The sequence below is a fragment of the Nomia melanderi genome, chromosome 14 (genome assembly GCF_051020985.1).
Source record: "Nomia melanderi isolate GNS246 chromosome 14, iyNomMela1, whole genome shotgun sequence".
NCBI lineage: Eukaryota > Metazoa > Arthropoda > Insecta > Hymenoptera > Halictidae > Nomia > Nomia melanderi.
Window position 1 is genome coordinate 13,707,948 of NC_135012.1, and position 16,430 is coordinate 13,724,377.

At 37.1% G+C, this 16,430-nt stretch overlaps 4 protein-coding genes across 15 annotated transcripts; 2 read left to right on the plus strand and 2 right to left on the minus strand.

Moving 5' to 3' along the window:
• The first annotated feature begins 95 nt into the window (after positions 1 to 95).
• On the plus strand, positions 96 to 7,478 carry Grip163 (gamma-tubulin complex component 6). 4 transcript variants are annotated; one of them, XM_076373617.1, is made up of 15 exons: positions 128 to 715; positions 809 to 1,023; positions 1,109 to 1,347; positions 1,431 to 1,560; positions 1,633 to 1,998; positions 2,073 to 2,183; positions 2,274 to 2,444; positions 2,519 to 2,817; positions 2,906 to 3,125; positions 3,257 to 3,488; positions 3,561 to 3,741; positions 3,826 to 5,377; positions 5,581 to 5,793; positions 5,866 to 6,038; positions 6,124 to 7,478. In XM_076373617.1, exons 1-15 carry the CDS (start codon positions 541 to 543, stop codon positions 6,449 to 6,451), a joined length of 4,605 nt encoding a protein of 1,534 aa, XP_076229732.1. In that variant the 5' UTR covers positions 128 to 540; the 3' UTR covers positions 6,452 to 7,478. The 4 variants fall into 4 exon arrangements, with proteins under 4 accessions (XP_031845884.2, XP_076229732.1, XP_031845886.2 ...); XM_031990024.2 differs by having other exon boundaries at positions 96 to 164; positions 234 to 715; positions 3,257 to 3,741; positions 5,581 to 6,038; XM_031990026.2 differs by having other exon boundaries at positions 3,257 to 3,741.
• On the minus strand, positions 6,158 to 11,715 carry IleRS-m (Isoleucyl-tRNA synthetase, mitochondrial). Of its 6 annotated transcripts, none has more exons than XM_076373629.1 (16): positions 11,568 to 11,615; positions 10,952 to 11,037; positions 10,596 to 10,879; positions 10,359 to 10,481; positions 10,149 to 10,296; positions 9,858 to 10,062; positions 9,485 to 9,789; positions 9,228 to 9,394; positions 8,889 to 9,125; positions 8,587 to 8,759; positions 8,355 to 8,493; positions 8,115 to 8,272; positions 7,782 to 7,925; positions 7,480 to 7,693; positions 6,956 to 7,396; positions 6,158 to 6,877 (listed from the first exon to the last, which is right to left on the minus strand). In XM_076373629.1, exons 3-16 carry the CDS (start codon positions 10,800 to 10,802, stop codon positions 6,632 to 6,634), a joined length of 2,907 nt encoding a protein of 968 aa, XP_076229744.1. In that variant the 5' UTR covers positions 10,803 to 10,879; positions 10,952 to 11,037; positions 11,568 to 11,615; the 3' UTR covers positions 6,158 to 6,631. The 6 variants fall into 6 exon arrangements, with proteins under 6 accessions (XP_076229744.1, XP_076229746.1, XP_076229745.1 ...); XM_076373631.1 differs by having other exon boundaries at positions 10,952 to 11,029; positions 11,568 to 11,602; XM_076373630.1 differs by lacking the exon at positions 11,568 to 11,615 and adding an exon at positions 11,233 to 11,379.
• LOC116432733 (uncharacterized) lies at positions 11,454 to 13,088 on the plus strand. Its single transcript, XM_031989998.2, has 3 exons — positions 11,454 to 11,786; positions 12,187 to 12,388; positions 12,490 to 13,088. Exons 1-3 carry the CDS (start codon positions 11,454 to 11,456, stop codon positions 12,561 to 12,563), a joined length of 609 nt encoding a protein of 202 aa, XP_031845858.1. The 3' UTR covers positions 12,564 to 13,088.
• On the minus strand, positions 12,150 to 15,819 carry Rpn5 (regulatory particle non-ATPase 5). 4 transcript variants are annotated; one of them, XM_076373638.1, is made up of 9 exons: positions 15,086 to 15,296; positions 14,874 to 15,010; positions 14,554 to 14,790; positions 14,371 to 14,475; positions 14,131 to 14,312; positions 13,768 to 13,992; positions 13,516 to 13,672; positions 13,149 to 13,442; positions 12,150 to 12,344 (listed from the first exon to the last, which is right to left on the minus strand). In XM_076373638.1, the coding sequence occupies exons 2-8, from the start codon at positions 14,994 to 14,996 to the stop codon at positions 13,152 to 13,154; spliced, it is 1,320 nt and encodes a 439-aa protein (XP_076229753.1). In that variant the 5' UTR covers positions 14,997 to 15,010; positions 15,086 to 15,296; the 3' UTR covers positions 12,150 to 12,344; positions 13,149 to 13,151. The 4 variants fall into 4 exon arrangements, with proteins under 4 accessions (XP_076229753.1, XP_031845855.1, XP_031845854.1 ...); XM_031989995.2 differs by having other exon boundaries at positions 12,150 to 12,406; XM_031989994.2 differs by having other exon boundaries at positions 12,150 to 12,448.
• Between the last annotated feature and the right edge of the window lie 611 nt (positions 15,820 to 16,430).

Genomic DNA, 16,430 nt, shown 5'->3' on the forward strand with positions numbered 1-16,430 from the left:
TACACGTGGTATTGGCACAACTGACGCAACTGACATCACTTCGTGTCACATGTTCTGAATTACCGACTCTGTCAAAAATCCGAGGTTTTGCTCTGCCCTCTACATCTAGAGGACAATGAATAGGAAAACTACATCAAGCAAAATGACCAAAGTTGACCAAACTAGTAAATATGGTATATTCCGGTTCTTAAAGTCTGTGTCTGTACGGTAATACTTTAACTGTTCATCCGTAGATGGAGCACGTGGTATTCTTCCACTGTGTTTATCATTATGCTTCTAATCGCAAGAGCGGTGCATCGGTTTAAAACATTCTTGTAATCTAACCAGTGAAGCCAGAGAGCAACCAAAAACGGTTACTAACCGACAATCGTGAATGTATCCGATTTAATGCCAATGGAACAAAGTATTAATTCGCAATTTAAAATCCATTATATTTCATTGATTACTATTGTGTAAAGGAGAGATCGTATTTCGACTGGTGTGCATTCGTATTACGGTGGATGATTAGGATCTCTGATTACTATCGAAAATATTAACGTCATGCATCCCGACGACGATACCGATGTTTACGGTCTTTTAACCGAATTGAGTAAACACATATTCGAAACGTATCGACAGCCTTTTCATCGTAACGCTCTATTCACTTACGATCACTCTAATAAAATAATCAAATATCTTCGAAGCAAAGCTTTTGAAATATTATTGAAGAAAGTTGGTGAGAAAACTTTTAAATAAAGTGTGTTGTCAACGTTCGGATGTTAGAGATACAATATTTTATTTACACCTATTCGTTGTGTTTTCTTGGCAGATTATTTGGACCATAAACAAATAGATCCAATAGTAGAAATACAGAAACATATTTTTGTAATGAAGCTAAGATTAAGCCATTCGTGTAACGCTGCTACGCTAGAGAAACTATTGGAGGAAATTCAAGAGCATTCTTACTCGAATGCATCTATTTATTCTGTTCTAGAATTATTAGTTCAGCTGAAAAATTTTAATATCGCTCCCGAGCCGATTACGGTAAGTTAAACATTAACTATAAAACTATAAAAAGGATTTGAAGTTTCAGCTGTTTCTTAATGTACTTTGTTTTTATGGTATCTAGAATATATTTTATTATGGTAAAGCTAATCCTGCTGTACCCGAAATCACATATGCCAGGGATAATACATCTTTCAGAATATATCCTATGGAATGTTTCATGTTGTCCGACAAATTTGAAGCGACATTAGAAACTCAAAGGCTTCAGATTACACGCGTCGTGCCTACTACCGTTATGAACGAATTACATTATTTGCATGGAATCGTGAAGTCTAAAGGCACAGTTGGAATAGAATCTAGAAAGTGAGCTATCTAGGAAATATTTTCTTTAGTTTTTCTTTTATCGTTGTTACTATAATTTTCATGTTCGTATATATTTATTACAGTGTATCCGTTACATCTGGCTTTATATCTGCTCATGCGTTCGATACAGAAGTCTCCGAAACATTGATACCCTCGAATCAATGTTATCTAAAACGCTTAACCGTGGATCCGCATCTATCGCGAGAAATAGCGGTGAGAATTAGTTTCGTTCGTGTAGATGCAATATCTATTATACGATTCCTCTATAATGATTTTCTCCCTTAGACTTACGATCGCGAGGAGAAATCCAAGTACACGTTTTCTAGCGAAAAAGACTTTTCACCGAACTATTCGTATTTCCCGATGTCTCGTTCAGAAGCAGTTGCCATAGAAAATGAAAGTCTCCTAGGTACCTGGAAGTCTTCCGATCACAGCGTTATCGATGAATTAGACTATCCTGCGGATAGTTGGAATTGGCAGTGGAAACACATCGGTGAAAACGACACATTCTTCTTTCATCGTCGTACATGGGAACGCTTTGGGGAAATACAACATCCGCGGGAACTAATGTTTATGACCGATACATCAACAGCTTCTGTATATTTGGAAACGATCAAACGAACGAGTAGCTTACCATTGCTCTCAGGAAAGGTAGAGAATTTACAAGTCTATTAATATCAATTAATTTTATATGTACAAATAATTCTTTTAATTATTTAATATAGGCGATAAACTCTGCACTGCTTCTCGAAGAAGTTTCCGTACAAGACTTTGTTAACGACGTAAAGTCAATGTTACTTGGAATAGAATCAAATAGTTTTCACTACACGGACTGGGTATGTAATCGAATCGATGATTTGGAAGTTAAAATTGAAATTTTCCGATTAAATGCGACAAGATGCGTGCAATTCTTTTGGATTTTATAGACGGGGTTTACCTTACGAGAAAACATCAGTGTGTACGGCGCCAGTTCGAAATCGTTAAAAAACGTTTGTCGAGAAGCTATTAATTGGGGTAACTGCTTTAGATTCTTATCACAGTTTATTATGCCGAAATCACAAAAGGGCGACACATCACAAGAAGGTTTTATATTTAAGGTTCGATAGAAGTTTATGCGCACGGTTGGGAATTCTAATGCATTGCAAATAATACTCGGTCTGTTATTCGATAGGCTGTGTGCACAAATGTGAAGGAACTGTTGCTTCATTATCAAGCGGTTCTTGTAAGAATCTTTAGTAAGACAAATCATTCCGAGAGGTTGTTGAAGATATTTCAGAAAGTGCGTCCCGTAGCCGACCTGATCACCAAAGTTGCCGAATTGTGCGAACCTTACAAAGGAAATCAATGTACACTTCGGGAAGGGAGCAGTATTATCGCTAGAATTTACAATGAAGCGATTCAACTGACAAATACCAAAGTCGCCTTGGTGTTTTATTCTCTTTTAAAGTCTTGTTGCGAGGTTTACTTTCGGTACCTATACCCCGTTCAATGAAGAATAAGACGAGTCAGCGGTCGGACAATTCTGCATGCATTGTAATCGAATCATTTCTTCGAACAGGTTTCTGCAAAAGTGGATGTTCGAGGGTATATGCGATGACGTTTACGGAGAATTTATGATTAAAACCCGACCGCAATACCTACGCAGCAGAGATTATAAATTTTGGACAAAAACATTCATCGTTCGAAACGAAGCGATTCCTGGTTTCTTAAGCGGTTTATCAGAATCGATTCTCCAATGCGGCAAAACAGTCAGACTTCTGCGAGTTTGTAATGCGAAGGTATGCGTTCTACACTTGTAGTAGTTGTACAGGATAACGTGAAAAATCGTATAACTACAATCGTTTGTACTGTCAATTCTTCTCAATGATCAATTATCCATTATCATACTGATCTCGAAACGAGGCTTCAGAATCCCGTGTGCCATGTTTGCGTGACCGAACAACCCGAAGTGAAAGTTTGCTTGAGTGTAACCGCGTTGTACGAACAGTCCTTGAAATACCGAAAATACGAAGAAAAAGGTAAATCTGCCCTTGGCCCGATACTTTCTCTGTCGATGGCTATACAGAGTAAAAAGCAAATGGAAAAAGAAATGGCCGAGTATGTTGTTCGCGCTCAACACGATACACTGACGAGAATCAAGGGTAAGCTTTCAATACGAAAACATTCACGGAATTGCTGGGATTCACGAGACAGTATTGCTGTATCGTTTTTAGGAGAACGAGAAGCTGCATTAAAGAAAATAGCGCAAACGAAGCGCGATTTTCTGACAAATCTGAAAGAACAGTGTTCGGTTATCGAAGCGCATAAGAAGAATAAGAAACAGAAGAAGGAAAAGGAGGAACTGTCCGATGGATTTCCTTGCGCGTTACAAGAAAACTTACGACCTGTTGAACGGTTTGCCAATTTATCGATCTCTTTAAAGTTACTTTCTTTCTCATAGACGATCCCAGCCGGAAATGAATTTTACATTTGTTACAGAACAAATATTTTGAATTACTACGAGAATCTAACTCTCGACATTGAGAAACGTTGCATGCGTTCTCAATGGCGTGCCAAAAGAATGGCATTCTTTCACAAGAGAATAGACGTATTATCTTCGACGAAACAAAATTTGCAGCATCAATTAAAAATTAAACAAGATGGAAAAGAATCGAAAGAGCAACAAGAAGGCCCTGTGTCAGGCTCGTGTCTTCTAACAGAAATTCCAATCTCGTTCGAAGACGAAAATAAGAATTATGCGAGGACGTCTTGCCGAAGAACTGTTGATACAGAGTTCGTAGTAACTCCCAAGTTACTCGATTCACGAACCGATCGAGACAATTCGAAGCAACAAGATCAGTTTGCAAATTGTGCGATCATAACGATGAGTAACAATAACAATGGCGACTGCGACTACGGCGACGACGACGACAGGAAGAACAATAACAACAACAACAACAATAATAACGTCAACGACAACGACAACGACAACGACAACGACAACAATAACAACAATAATGACGACGACGACAACGAGGAAAACAATTTCTGCATTCTTTCGAACAATCGAGGAATAGAAAAGTCAATAGAGAAAAATATATCGAAACTGTCGGGAGATGAGGCCAAAATGAAAACAGCCATCGTTGCGGATACTAATCAGTTGTACGCGACGATACCTTACATCACGCCAACGGTTACGATCGAAAGACCTACCGTATTGAATGTGAAAATTGATAATGCAGCAGCGATACAGTCGTATGTTGACAAGGACTCGGCTTGGTCTTTGGAAGGTAACATGACACCAAATAATAACGAACTCGACATACGAAGGATAAGGATTGCAACCGATACAAATGATTTACCAAGAGACATCGTTGACAACGCCGACGACGATAGGTTCGATACTGGTGCAAACGAAAGAAACGATTTAGAAACACCCATGTCTTGTACGACAGACAATTTGACATCATCGGTGCAAAGTCCTGTATCGCAAATTCACCATTCGGAAGATCGGTCACCCATCGAGGTTTCAAGTATCGACATGTTGTCCAGTAATTCTCGTACACTCACGAAATCGCCTACAGCCATGAAGAAAGATGCAACCTTTTCCGACATATTTGCATTGCAACAGGACGAACCACCGCCAACCGTGACATCGTCGACGACAACTTCTTTAACCGTTGCTGATATCGAATTAATCGATCATAGTTCCCTTCAAGCTTATCTCGAGAAGTCAATTCGCATCCCTCTTGAAGTACAAAGTCGACTCGTTAATAGTGCAATTATTAAATATTTTGTAGAAGAAAACAATTTGTTATTACATTTACACAGTCTGCGAAGTTATTTCTTTCTGTTGAACGGAGAATTTGCAAAGAGCCTGACAGATTCTCTGTACACTCGTTTATACGAGATCTCGTTACCCATTGAATTATTTAATTCTGCCACGTTAACGAATCTTTTGGAACGAGCTCTTGTCAATTCGTTCAATAGCATTTACGTGAATTCGGAGCTTCTTGGTCTTTCGGCGACAAACGCACCGATACAATTGCACGTAAGTTAATCCTTTGCATCGTTCAGCTTTCCTCTTCTTCTCTCATCCATTCTTTCATTTTCTTTCGTTTTCTTTCGTTTTCTTTCGTTTTCTTTCGTTTTCTTTCGTTTTCTTTCGTTTTCTTTCATTTTCTTTCATTTTCTTTCATTTTCAACTTTACATTCTTAAGAGATATCGTTCTCTGGCTTATGGTCGTTTCGCAGATGTCCGATCCTGGCACGCTGGATTGTCTTTCGTTGAATTACAAGATAACTTGGCCACTGAACATTATATTCGATGATCCAGTTATGCAACGGTATGGTAAAGTATTTAAATTTTTAATAACAAGCGGTCGGGTATCATGGGTGTTGCAAGAAGATTTCAACATGATGAAAAGAGAACGTAAAACACTTGCATCGTCGTCACAGTACCACAAGGTACTGTTGATATGCGTTTCGTTTCAAGAACGAAGCACACTTCAAATTTCTTCACAATCAAACTGTTTACAGTTGCAGTTGTATAGACATTCGATGACGCAATTTATGAACGCCTTGCATAATTATTTAACATGCAGCGTCTTATATGCCAGTTGGACTGAATTCGAAAAAGATTTGGAAAATTCCTTGACTTTAGATCAAATTTATTTATCGCACGTTAATTATATAAAACGAATACTTTCGAGGTAAGAAACGATTCCTCTATCGCTACTAAACACGCACGAGTACACACAGTGTGATTCGCCTTACTTATCGCGTTTCTCTTTACAGATGTATGCTGAACGCTCGCGGTGAAAAAGTACGCTTGTGTTTAAACAATATATTCAAAGTTATCTTAAAGTTCCATAATAGATTGCGATCTCAAACATGGACTATGAAGTCTACCGGATACGTGCATCCAAATTTTAAAAGATTGGAACAAATGTATCAAGCGTTCTGCGAATTACGCGCATACATGGCGCATGTCGCGTTTAAACTGGCTACCAGCGGTTATCAGCCGCATTTAATGCATTTCTTAAATGCCCTTAATATCAATCATCTGTACGATTTAACCATAAAATCTCATCGGAGTTCTTCTATAGGACCTTCCGACTTGTAACCTATCATATCTTTGGTCTTCCGCGTTGTTTCATTCTACGTTTCTTCGTGTAAATTATATTTTTCATTGTAAGTTAACGATTAATTAATAAAGTAAAGTAAAATGAAACACAGAAGAAGGAAGAAGGAAGAAGGAAGAGGAAAGAAGAAATGAAAGATGAAAGATGAAAATACCTGTGTTTTACGATAGGATCATACGATCATCGGGCCTCGATTCGCCTTTGTTAAGTATACTAGCGCAACGTAAACACAAGCCGTCTTTTCGAGCTTCGGGATACCTTCTGCATCGTTCGCATAATACGCTTTTGATATTCTTCGCTTCAACTTGCGTTTCTGTGATTCCCTCGTCTTCGATCAAAGTTATCGAAGACACTTGCAAAATTTCGCACAATTCCGACGTCGATTTTTCTTCTTCATTGTGTAGAAGCTGAACAACGTAAATTAGAACTTAATAGATTAGAAGAATTCGAATTCGAATTTCCTTTTTAAACTCGATTATACTTACGGAAAGCCACGGGAAATCGTCTTTTGTAGCTTTTATAGTAACAGATAACTTCCACCTAGCCCCCTTGGCCATTTTTCCGGTTTGTTTCCTCACACGAAACGCCGCATCTATACGCTCTGCGATACCCGTGTCGTTCCAAGATTCGGGTATCTCGTACGTGTTGTGGCAAAATGGTCTTTCACTTTGATCACGGTTATCTGGGTGATGTAACCATACTTCTTCCACCAGGTGTGGAACAATCGGGGCTAGAGTTCTCAAAAGTACAGTCAAAGTCCCTCTTAGAACTTGTAGAACCGCGACACGCGACGGCGATGTCGCCTCGTCGCAATAGAGTCTATCCTTTATTAGGAAACAATACAAAGCTGACACGTCGTTTGTTACAAAGTTTAGAACGGTTTTACTCGCATGATGGTAATTGTAATTGTCGTAATGTTGCAGCATCTAATAAGAGAGAAAATCCCATTGTAACGCGATGACACTGTTGAAGCCATTAACATTGAAAATATATTGGAAAAGCTCGATACCTGTTCGTTATAACGATATAGTCTGTACAGCATATACTTGTCGATAATTCGATAGTCTGCTTCACCGTCCATAACTGGATGGTACGAATGCAAAGCACCCAAAAGAAAACGCAGTATCGAGCGTAATTTATTAATAGATTGTTCGCAACCATCGAGTAATGCTTTCGAAACGGGTACTTGCGTATGCTGAGATCCATGACTAGCCACCCACCATCTTTATCAAATTTAACGAATATCATATAAGCTGGTCAGTTAACGAATATCGTATAAGTAAAAGCGTTTCGAATTGTTAAATGTGGCACCTTAAAACATCGACACCATAGATCGGGCTTTCCTCCAAATTTGATCCACCTAGGAGAACGTCTTCGGGATCGATCACATTTCCTATAGATTTAGACATCTTCGAACCGTTTTCATCGGTTGCGAAACCATGCACGTACAGCGTGCTGGAATACAGACAACTTTAATGTAGAAATACATTACAATGAAGCGTTGCGATGAAATTGCAAACTGTACCTCCTTCGAATTGCTTCATTATTATTATTATTATTATTATTATTATTATTATTATTATTATTATTATTATTATTATTATTATTATTATTGTTATGATTACGATTACGAGTATTGCTTACAGATAAGGTGGGCAGCCTTGCAAAGCTATGGATGTTATCAAAGATGATTGAAACCAACCATTGAATTGATCATATCCTTCCAAATAAAGGTTCGCTTTGCCTTCCGGTAAAACTGCTGACCACGATATACCACTGTCGAACCAAATGTCCAGAATATCCTAAGAAATATTCGCACTGTTGAAAACGACATCGAAATACAGGAAATTTAAGGCACGTATAACCTTCTATTGAAAAATTCACCTTTCCTTTCTCTACATCATCCGGTGGAACATTCATCTCCTTAATCGCATCCAATCCTATCAACTTTTCCTCCGAATACTTCCACCAACAATCAGGACCGTACTCGTCGATCGAATGACACAGACGCTCGACTAATGCTCTAAAACCGTGTAATACGAGGAACGCTAATTGAAAGAAAAACGGTAATACGATCATAAATGTTGATAAAATTATATATATATATATAACATACCTATTTGTAAACGGTTTACCCGTTGTTTTACTATAAACCACAGGTATCGGTACTCCCCAACAACGTTGTCGCGAGATACACCAATATGGTCGATCTTTTATTCCAGCGATCAAAGCATTTGTAAACGATGCACGATTACATTCGGGATATATGACTATGTCCTTGATACAGTCCTTATATAAACATGATAGACACACCGTTATAATATTTCATTATTTAGTGAAATTATCGAAACTATAATTATGATGAACCTAACAGAAAGTACGGACAACTCTTGTAAAAAAAGATAGAAAAGGCCTTACGAGAGCTTTATCCTTCACAGAATTTATATTGAAAAACCATTGATTGGAAGCACGAATAATTACTGGTTCTTTCGTTCGCCAATCGTAAGGATAACTATGTGTATACATTTCGACATGTAACACATCTTTCTCTAAGCAGTGTAAAACTTTCTCTGTTCCTTCTGTCAATACACTCAGTCCATGAAACTCTGGACCAGCTACTTCCGTGAATCGACCGTCCGCGTCTACCATGGACACCTATAAGATGTACAAGATATTAATGATTACACAGCCCATGCCAGAAATAGTTAGTCTTAAACATCTTCTTGATACGATTAATGCAATTACTGAGTCACTCACGACAGGCATTTTATTATCCAACGCGACTAAAAAATCTTCCCGGCCATGTGCAGGGGCAGTATGTACCAAGCCTGTTCCCAAATTCAACGTCACGTGTTGCGCAGGTAAGAACGGTAATGTTTTCTCCTCGAACGGATGAAAATACGTGGTTCCCTCTAATTCCCTACCTTGATCATTGATGCCAGTTACACATATATTATTCCATTATTTACTTCAATTACCCACTTTTCACGTACTAGACAAACAATCGAATCTACCTTCGATGCGTGTTATCGTCTTCAGAGGACCGATCTTTGATTCGACATTTTTTAATAAATCTTCTCCAATGATATTCCAGTTTCCTTTCACATCTTCGACGACACAGTACGTAGCATTCGTTGCAAAACAAAGAGCCTGATTAGCTATTAAACTCCAAGGAGTTGTGGTCCATGTAAGCGCATATACAATACGATTTTTTAACGAATTCAACGTCCTAGGAAACTCATCGATGCGCAAACGTACAATAACGCTTTTGCTTTGATGCTTTTCGTTGTACTCTAATTCAGATTCTGCCAGTGCTGTTCTACAATATGAAAACATGGAAAGAATTTTACAATGTTTACAGATACAGTTGACAACGTTCCAACCCACCTAGAAGAAGGAGACCAGTAGACTGGCATGAAATCTCTAAATACGATACCCTTTTCGTATAATGTTATAAATTGATGGAGCTGATTCTTTATATACGAAGATTGATTTGTAAAGTAACACCCAGATTTTTTCCAATCAGCCGTAACACCCCACGATTGAAAAGCTCGTCTCTGTCGATTAACAATTTTCTCTGCATACTCGTGAGCTGTGAATGTTAAAAATTATTAAGAATTGTTAAAAAAGAGTAGAATAAAACTGAATTAATCGATTAGTAATGCATAGGAATTCGACCTTGTTGTCTGATCGTTAAAGGATCTTGCACGTTAACATCTTGAACAGCTTTCAATTCAATAGGCAATCCATGACAATCCCAACCTGGTATATAATGAACACGTTTTCCTTGCATAATATTATTCCTCAGCGTGATATCTTTAAGAATCTGTAAAGTAACAAAGTAAAATTAGACAAAGGCAATGTAGACATAGAAAAATGATCGAGCACCTTATTGATAGCATGTCCCATATGTGGAGTTCCATTAGCGTACGGTGGTCCATCGTGTAAAATAAAATCTGGTTCACGCAAATTGTTCCTTTGCCATTCGTATAATTCAGAAAAACCACATTTCTGTAAAGAAAAAGAAATTCTTTTAAATGTAACACAATACAAATATAACGTGTATTAACAAAAGTGAACATCACGAGAACCGATAAGATCATACATCGTCTTAAGATTACTTACCGTGGTTAAATACTGATCACTCTTCATCTTTTCCTCTTTATTAAGTTGCAATGGAAACTGAGTTTGCGGTAGCAAAACGGTTCCCGAATACTTGTGCTTTTTCTGTGTACTTTTCACTTTAGTAGAATGAGCTAATCTTTCGTTTACTTTATTTTTTACTTGTCGAGAGATAAACGTCCATTTTTGTCCAATTAAAAATTTATACATGTTTACAATTTTTAAATACAAACAAGTTCCTGTTTTATAATTTGTTACACGTGTAGTGATGATAATTCAAAGAAAATCTAAAAAAAAAAAGGAATCATTGTATAGATATCACAAATAATTATTACATACGACAACTGCAAACGAATTACCATTCGAATAAAATAATGCGATCAACGTTGAATCACATATATATATTTTTTCGTATAATTCATAGCTTTACATACTGCCTGTAATTCTTAAATATCACGAATAATAGTTGCACGTGTTTACGTAATATATGTCCAACTATTAAACTATTAAACTATTAAACTATTAAACTATTAAACTATTAAACTATTAAACTATTAAACTATTAAACTATTAAACTATTAAACTATTAAACTATTAAACTATTAAATTATTAAACTATTAAAGTTCACAGATGTTTTACCAGCGTTTTACCAGCGTTTTACCAATTTTCAGTTAAAAATAAATAGCTGCTGAGATAAAACATAAAGCGTCATAAAGAAAATTTGGAAAGAAAGAGAAAGCAATATGCGTGCATAGTAAACAAGGAACTGAGGTGTACGACGATAGGTAGGTTAGTCCGTTCTCGTTCGTTCCAAATGATCCGATTTCGGTCTGGCGTACAGTTACTATCGAAGAATAAATATGGCTACACTTTTCGAAAGCGCACTTCTTTCGAGCAGACCACACCGCATCGAAGAACTGTACGAAGAACCGGCAAACACTTTTGGCAAATGTGATTGTACTAGCTATAGCTACCTTGTCCTGAGCGTTGTTCTATTCACCATTGGTACAGCTATCACTATTTTCGCTTTGGGTGACGTTGCGGATGGACACATAGTTTTGAACCTTGGTGATATGTGGTTCATCGGTCCAATATTCATCTGTTCCGGACTCATGGTGGCTGTCAAGTGCATGCTTTATCTTCGAAGAAAATCCGTCATACAAATGATCTTCCATCAACGACAGTTGTTTAGGGTAAGTACTTGTACACTTACACACTTGCACCTCTTTCCGTTCGCATCAGTTGTCTCTTTCTCTCTCTCCCGTTTATTTTGTTAACGCAACTTACCGTTTTATTCGTTTGTTGGTTCAGTATTTGTGGTTTTTCATTTTATTACGTATTGCCGTTTAGTTTGCAACGTATCGACTGTCCCATCGTTCGAATCTACATTTGTACGTTGTTCGTTCTAAGCGTTAGCGCGGCAATTACTTGAACCCGGAAAGATAATTCGGACGAGAGTAAGTGTATCGTTATCCAAAGATAAATCAATTTTTCTTTTAAAACATTCAACTCTAAGAGGAAGAAACGAAACGTTTCCAAGCGAGAAAGAAGGGTGGTTCGAGATTAACGTGTATTTATTTCATTTTGGAGCAGCATTTACAGGAATTGACCGACGCTCGTACTATGGATCGCGGTATGGATCATGGTACGGATCGTGGTATGGAACTGCCAATCGGTAGTTCAACAACATCGAGTCCACCTTCGTACGAGGTAGTCGTCCGAGAACCTCCGAACGAATTACCCCCACCGTCCTACGCAGAAGTTGTTGCCCTTTTACACAAGTCCCTTGGGAACGGTAAATCTTCCAAATACTCTTCAAATAGAATATATATATATAGTCTTTCACTCCGTAATCCTGTGATCAAATATTCAAATGTCTTTTCATTTTTGCTTCAGATGCAAAATCGAGTCGTGGAACGATCTCTGATGGAAATGTTGTTGTAGCCGAAAATATCAGACAAAAACCATGAAAAAAACCGATGTCTTTTTCAATCGAAAAACCCAGAATCGCAAAATAATTATACTATAAATATATACATACATACGTACATATATACCTACCATACATATATGTATGCATGCATGTATGTATATATGTAAATATTATTAAATATACATATACATATATATATATCTATATTTAATAATGACATGACTGACAGGGAGGAGAGAAGGTAGTAAGATTATTGTCGACGTTGTGTATAAACCTTCATCAATTGTTTCATCAATTGTTTCATTAATTGTTTTTATGTCGCATGTTACTGAAACCATTAAAAAGCACTGTGTGTTTCACATAACCAGTTTATTATTACGGTCCGGTATACAAGTACGTTGATTACAAGATGAGAAATGCCTTTTAAACGGTTTCATTGGACAGCGAGAATACAAAATGTACATTAATAATATTACTAGGATTTTTCTGACACGCATTTCTTTCGTAGAAATGATTTTAACGTAGATTATAGAAAGTGGACGAACTGAGTAAAAGAAGAAAATTGAGGAAAACATCGTCTAGTAAGGATAGGAGGAATAGGACGAGAAGAGATGCAATGTACCTGTTAGGATTGAGCAACGGCCAACATTTCTTCTTGATGAATCAGATGGGTGGTATGATTAACAAGGCTCATTAATTTTGACAATGAAGCAGCCCAAGCGTCTAATAAAGCAGCTGGTTCTTGAGTTCCTGTGAATCGTACCACGCCAGCCAATCTATCTGTACGGGCATTTATTACGCCAGTTTCCACTAAATTGCAGAGACACGCCTCGGTCTCTTTAACCGGCAAATCCAATAACTCTGCCATACGCGTTAACGTGATTTTCGTGTAATACTTTGCCATGATCCTAATATTCTGCAAGTCCGATAGAAACGAAGTTTAAGGAAACTAACCGATGTGAAAGTATTTGAAAAATTGCTGTGCTTACATGTTCGACCACTCTTTTTCGGAGATCAGTCCATCGTTTACGACCTTCTTCGGTCGAAGAGGAAAAAACTACAGTTGCTCTGAGTTCTCTCTCATAGATTTCGCAAAGTCCTGACCAGTTTATTAACTCTGGGTTTACAAACAGTCGTAACAGCTCTCTGGAAGATAAATTTCATGGAATTTCATCTTTTGGAAAGGCAAATTATTAATGTTGGAAAATACATAATTTTCTAAGAAACTAAACAACTACTACTTGTACGTAGGTATTTCGTCTAGAAGTTTATCCGCCAGTAGTCTATGAGTCAAGTCCGCCTGTTCCGGTTCGTGTGGAGCGAGTATCAAGTATAAAACAGCTCGTGCAAGTGCGAAATGTCTCATTTCAGGATCATCTCGGACGGCCGGTATTTCCAATATCGCTCGATTGTGTCTACATAACTCTAAATGCCACCCTTCGTGGCAGGCTAGTTCCATCATGAGACTGAAATGTCGAGAAAGAACTCGTACAACTCGTTAACAATGAATGTAATAATTAAGTTTGAATGTTAGTTGTATAAAGTTTTTTAAAGTTTTCTAAAATTAAAGTTATTTCAAGACAAATACATAGCAAGAAACTCACTCGTAGTACTTTAATTTTAGCGATTGCGTTTCTTCGTCGTCGTCGTCTTTGAAAAATTTAACGTTTATCTTCTTAGCTATTATTTGAGTGCGCATAAAGTCCTTCTTCGCTAAACACAGTCTCATTTGCTCTAAGATCAAGGAGGCTTTTTCCAAACGCGACATACTGCCGTACGTTTCAACCTATGAATTCAATTAAGATTATTGCATAATCAAATATCTTTCCTTATAACTAACATACTTGTAATTCTAGCATAACGGCCGTGGCACCAGAAATATCTCCATCTTCCTCTTTAATTTTTGCCAAACGATGAGTAAGTCTAGCTCTTTCGACTTCCACGTATATCTTGAAAAGTAGATTTGTAATAATCATTCGAAGGAATCGGAATAGGAACAAAGTAGAAATATGTGGAGTCTCTCTTACCTTTCCTTCGGTTACGGTGCGTAAAGTTTCTATCAATTTGATCATAGTTTCCTTATTAGGCATCTTATCCACATAGGTACAACATTCTTGTACCATTTTAGTAACCGCGTGCTTTATCTGAGAACGCCTTTTGGACAATAAAATGATATGTTCGTTCAGAGCAGCCCAGTTTTGTGCTTCCAGGCAAATTTGAACAATGGCTACTAAAATCTGAGAAGTATGATACATATCTGCACCCTAAAATGTTCCAAATATTTTCGTTATTCTCCGAAAGACTAAAAATATAAACCATTAGATGAAAATCAAGGAAAAAGATTAACCGTTCGTGTCTGCTTTTCTAAAGCAAGCAACTGGTCCAAAGCATCGTGTAACTTCCCCTCGCTGGCCAATTTCTTGCACTCGGGGATCTTAACATCACAGATGCTGCTGTAATCTACTTCCATCTTTACTTTTGGCCCTTCATTCAAAGAAATCGACTCGTATTTAAACTTAATAAAATCAAGTATTCGCAGAGTGCAAACAAATAGGTTACCTGTTACTTGTAGTGTATACGTATAACGATGTTTCTAGCATACAAACCCCGATACACTGGCCACGTGTTTGTAAAACCTTGATATTAATTGATCTTGTTTTCTTTCGTTCTAGAATTTAGTAACGACAGACTTTTCAATTTTTCGACTCGACAACCATCAATGAATATCATCAAAAAACGACTGTCATGCATTCACCGCGAATGCCTGAGTACCAACCTTATCAATGGTTGAATTCAAACCGAAGTAACGAAAACTGCTATCTATAGAAGAAACTAACAATACAGATTTACAAAATTTCTAGAATTACATATTTTTCGTAGTAATCTTAGACTCGATAGTAGTAATCTCTGAATCGATAGAATTCATTAATAATCGTCGAATGTTTCGTTTTTAATCAACATTGAATCTTCCTAAAGGTACTACGTATCTAGCGATACTTGTGGCGTCATTTGCGGTCAAATATCGAAGCTACTAGCAATTAGCATCTATTGGTATGTTATTTGTGTCGCCGATTATCACCATCACGATCTTCTCAATCGAAATTCGAATGTCGTTTCTTTTACCGAAGTTTAGTCAAACTATTTATAGAACGAAGAATTCGTACGTGCATCGGTGCTGCAATTGTTAGTTAATAAATTCGAGAAAGCAAAGAATTTGTTGAGAAAAATGTCATGTTTAAGCGAAACGGTCACTACACGACGAAGCGATACCATCTAATCGAAAAAGCGAGGTACCAATGATAGAAATTTAGTTTGAACGTGTTGCCGTAGATGGCGTAACAGATTTTACTACTACTACACTACTACACTATTCAGATAAAATGTTAATGTTAATAATGTTATAAACGATAATTACGTACAGTTACCATCGACTCGAAAAGACTGATTGGTTATTGAAAAAATATTGGAAATCATTTTTAATCGGAATGTACACGCTTTTCTTTTGTACCTAGTAGTACTTAAGTATCTACTTACTTAGGTGTGCGGTACGTTTATCCACAGTTAAAATGCATTATGTGCCATTGATTATCGCGAAATAAGAGAGTTCTCATTTCAGCTGACAACTCTTGAAATGGTAAAATTGCGAAAAAAATAACAGGATCAGATATATTTCAACCGTCAATCTAGGTACATGTATCGTGACATGCGATTACAATTTTACTTTGTATATCAGTCAAGAATAAATAAAAAACAACAAAGTGTACTTGGTAGAATTTCGACTAATAAGAATAAGAAAATCTGCTAAGAGGAAATAAAAGAAAAGAAAAAGAACTGACAGTGTAAGTAAAGGTGTGTTGAATATAGTAATAAAGACACATTACAATTGTAGAATAACATTTAGTTG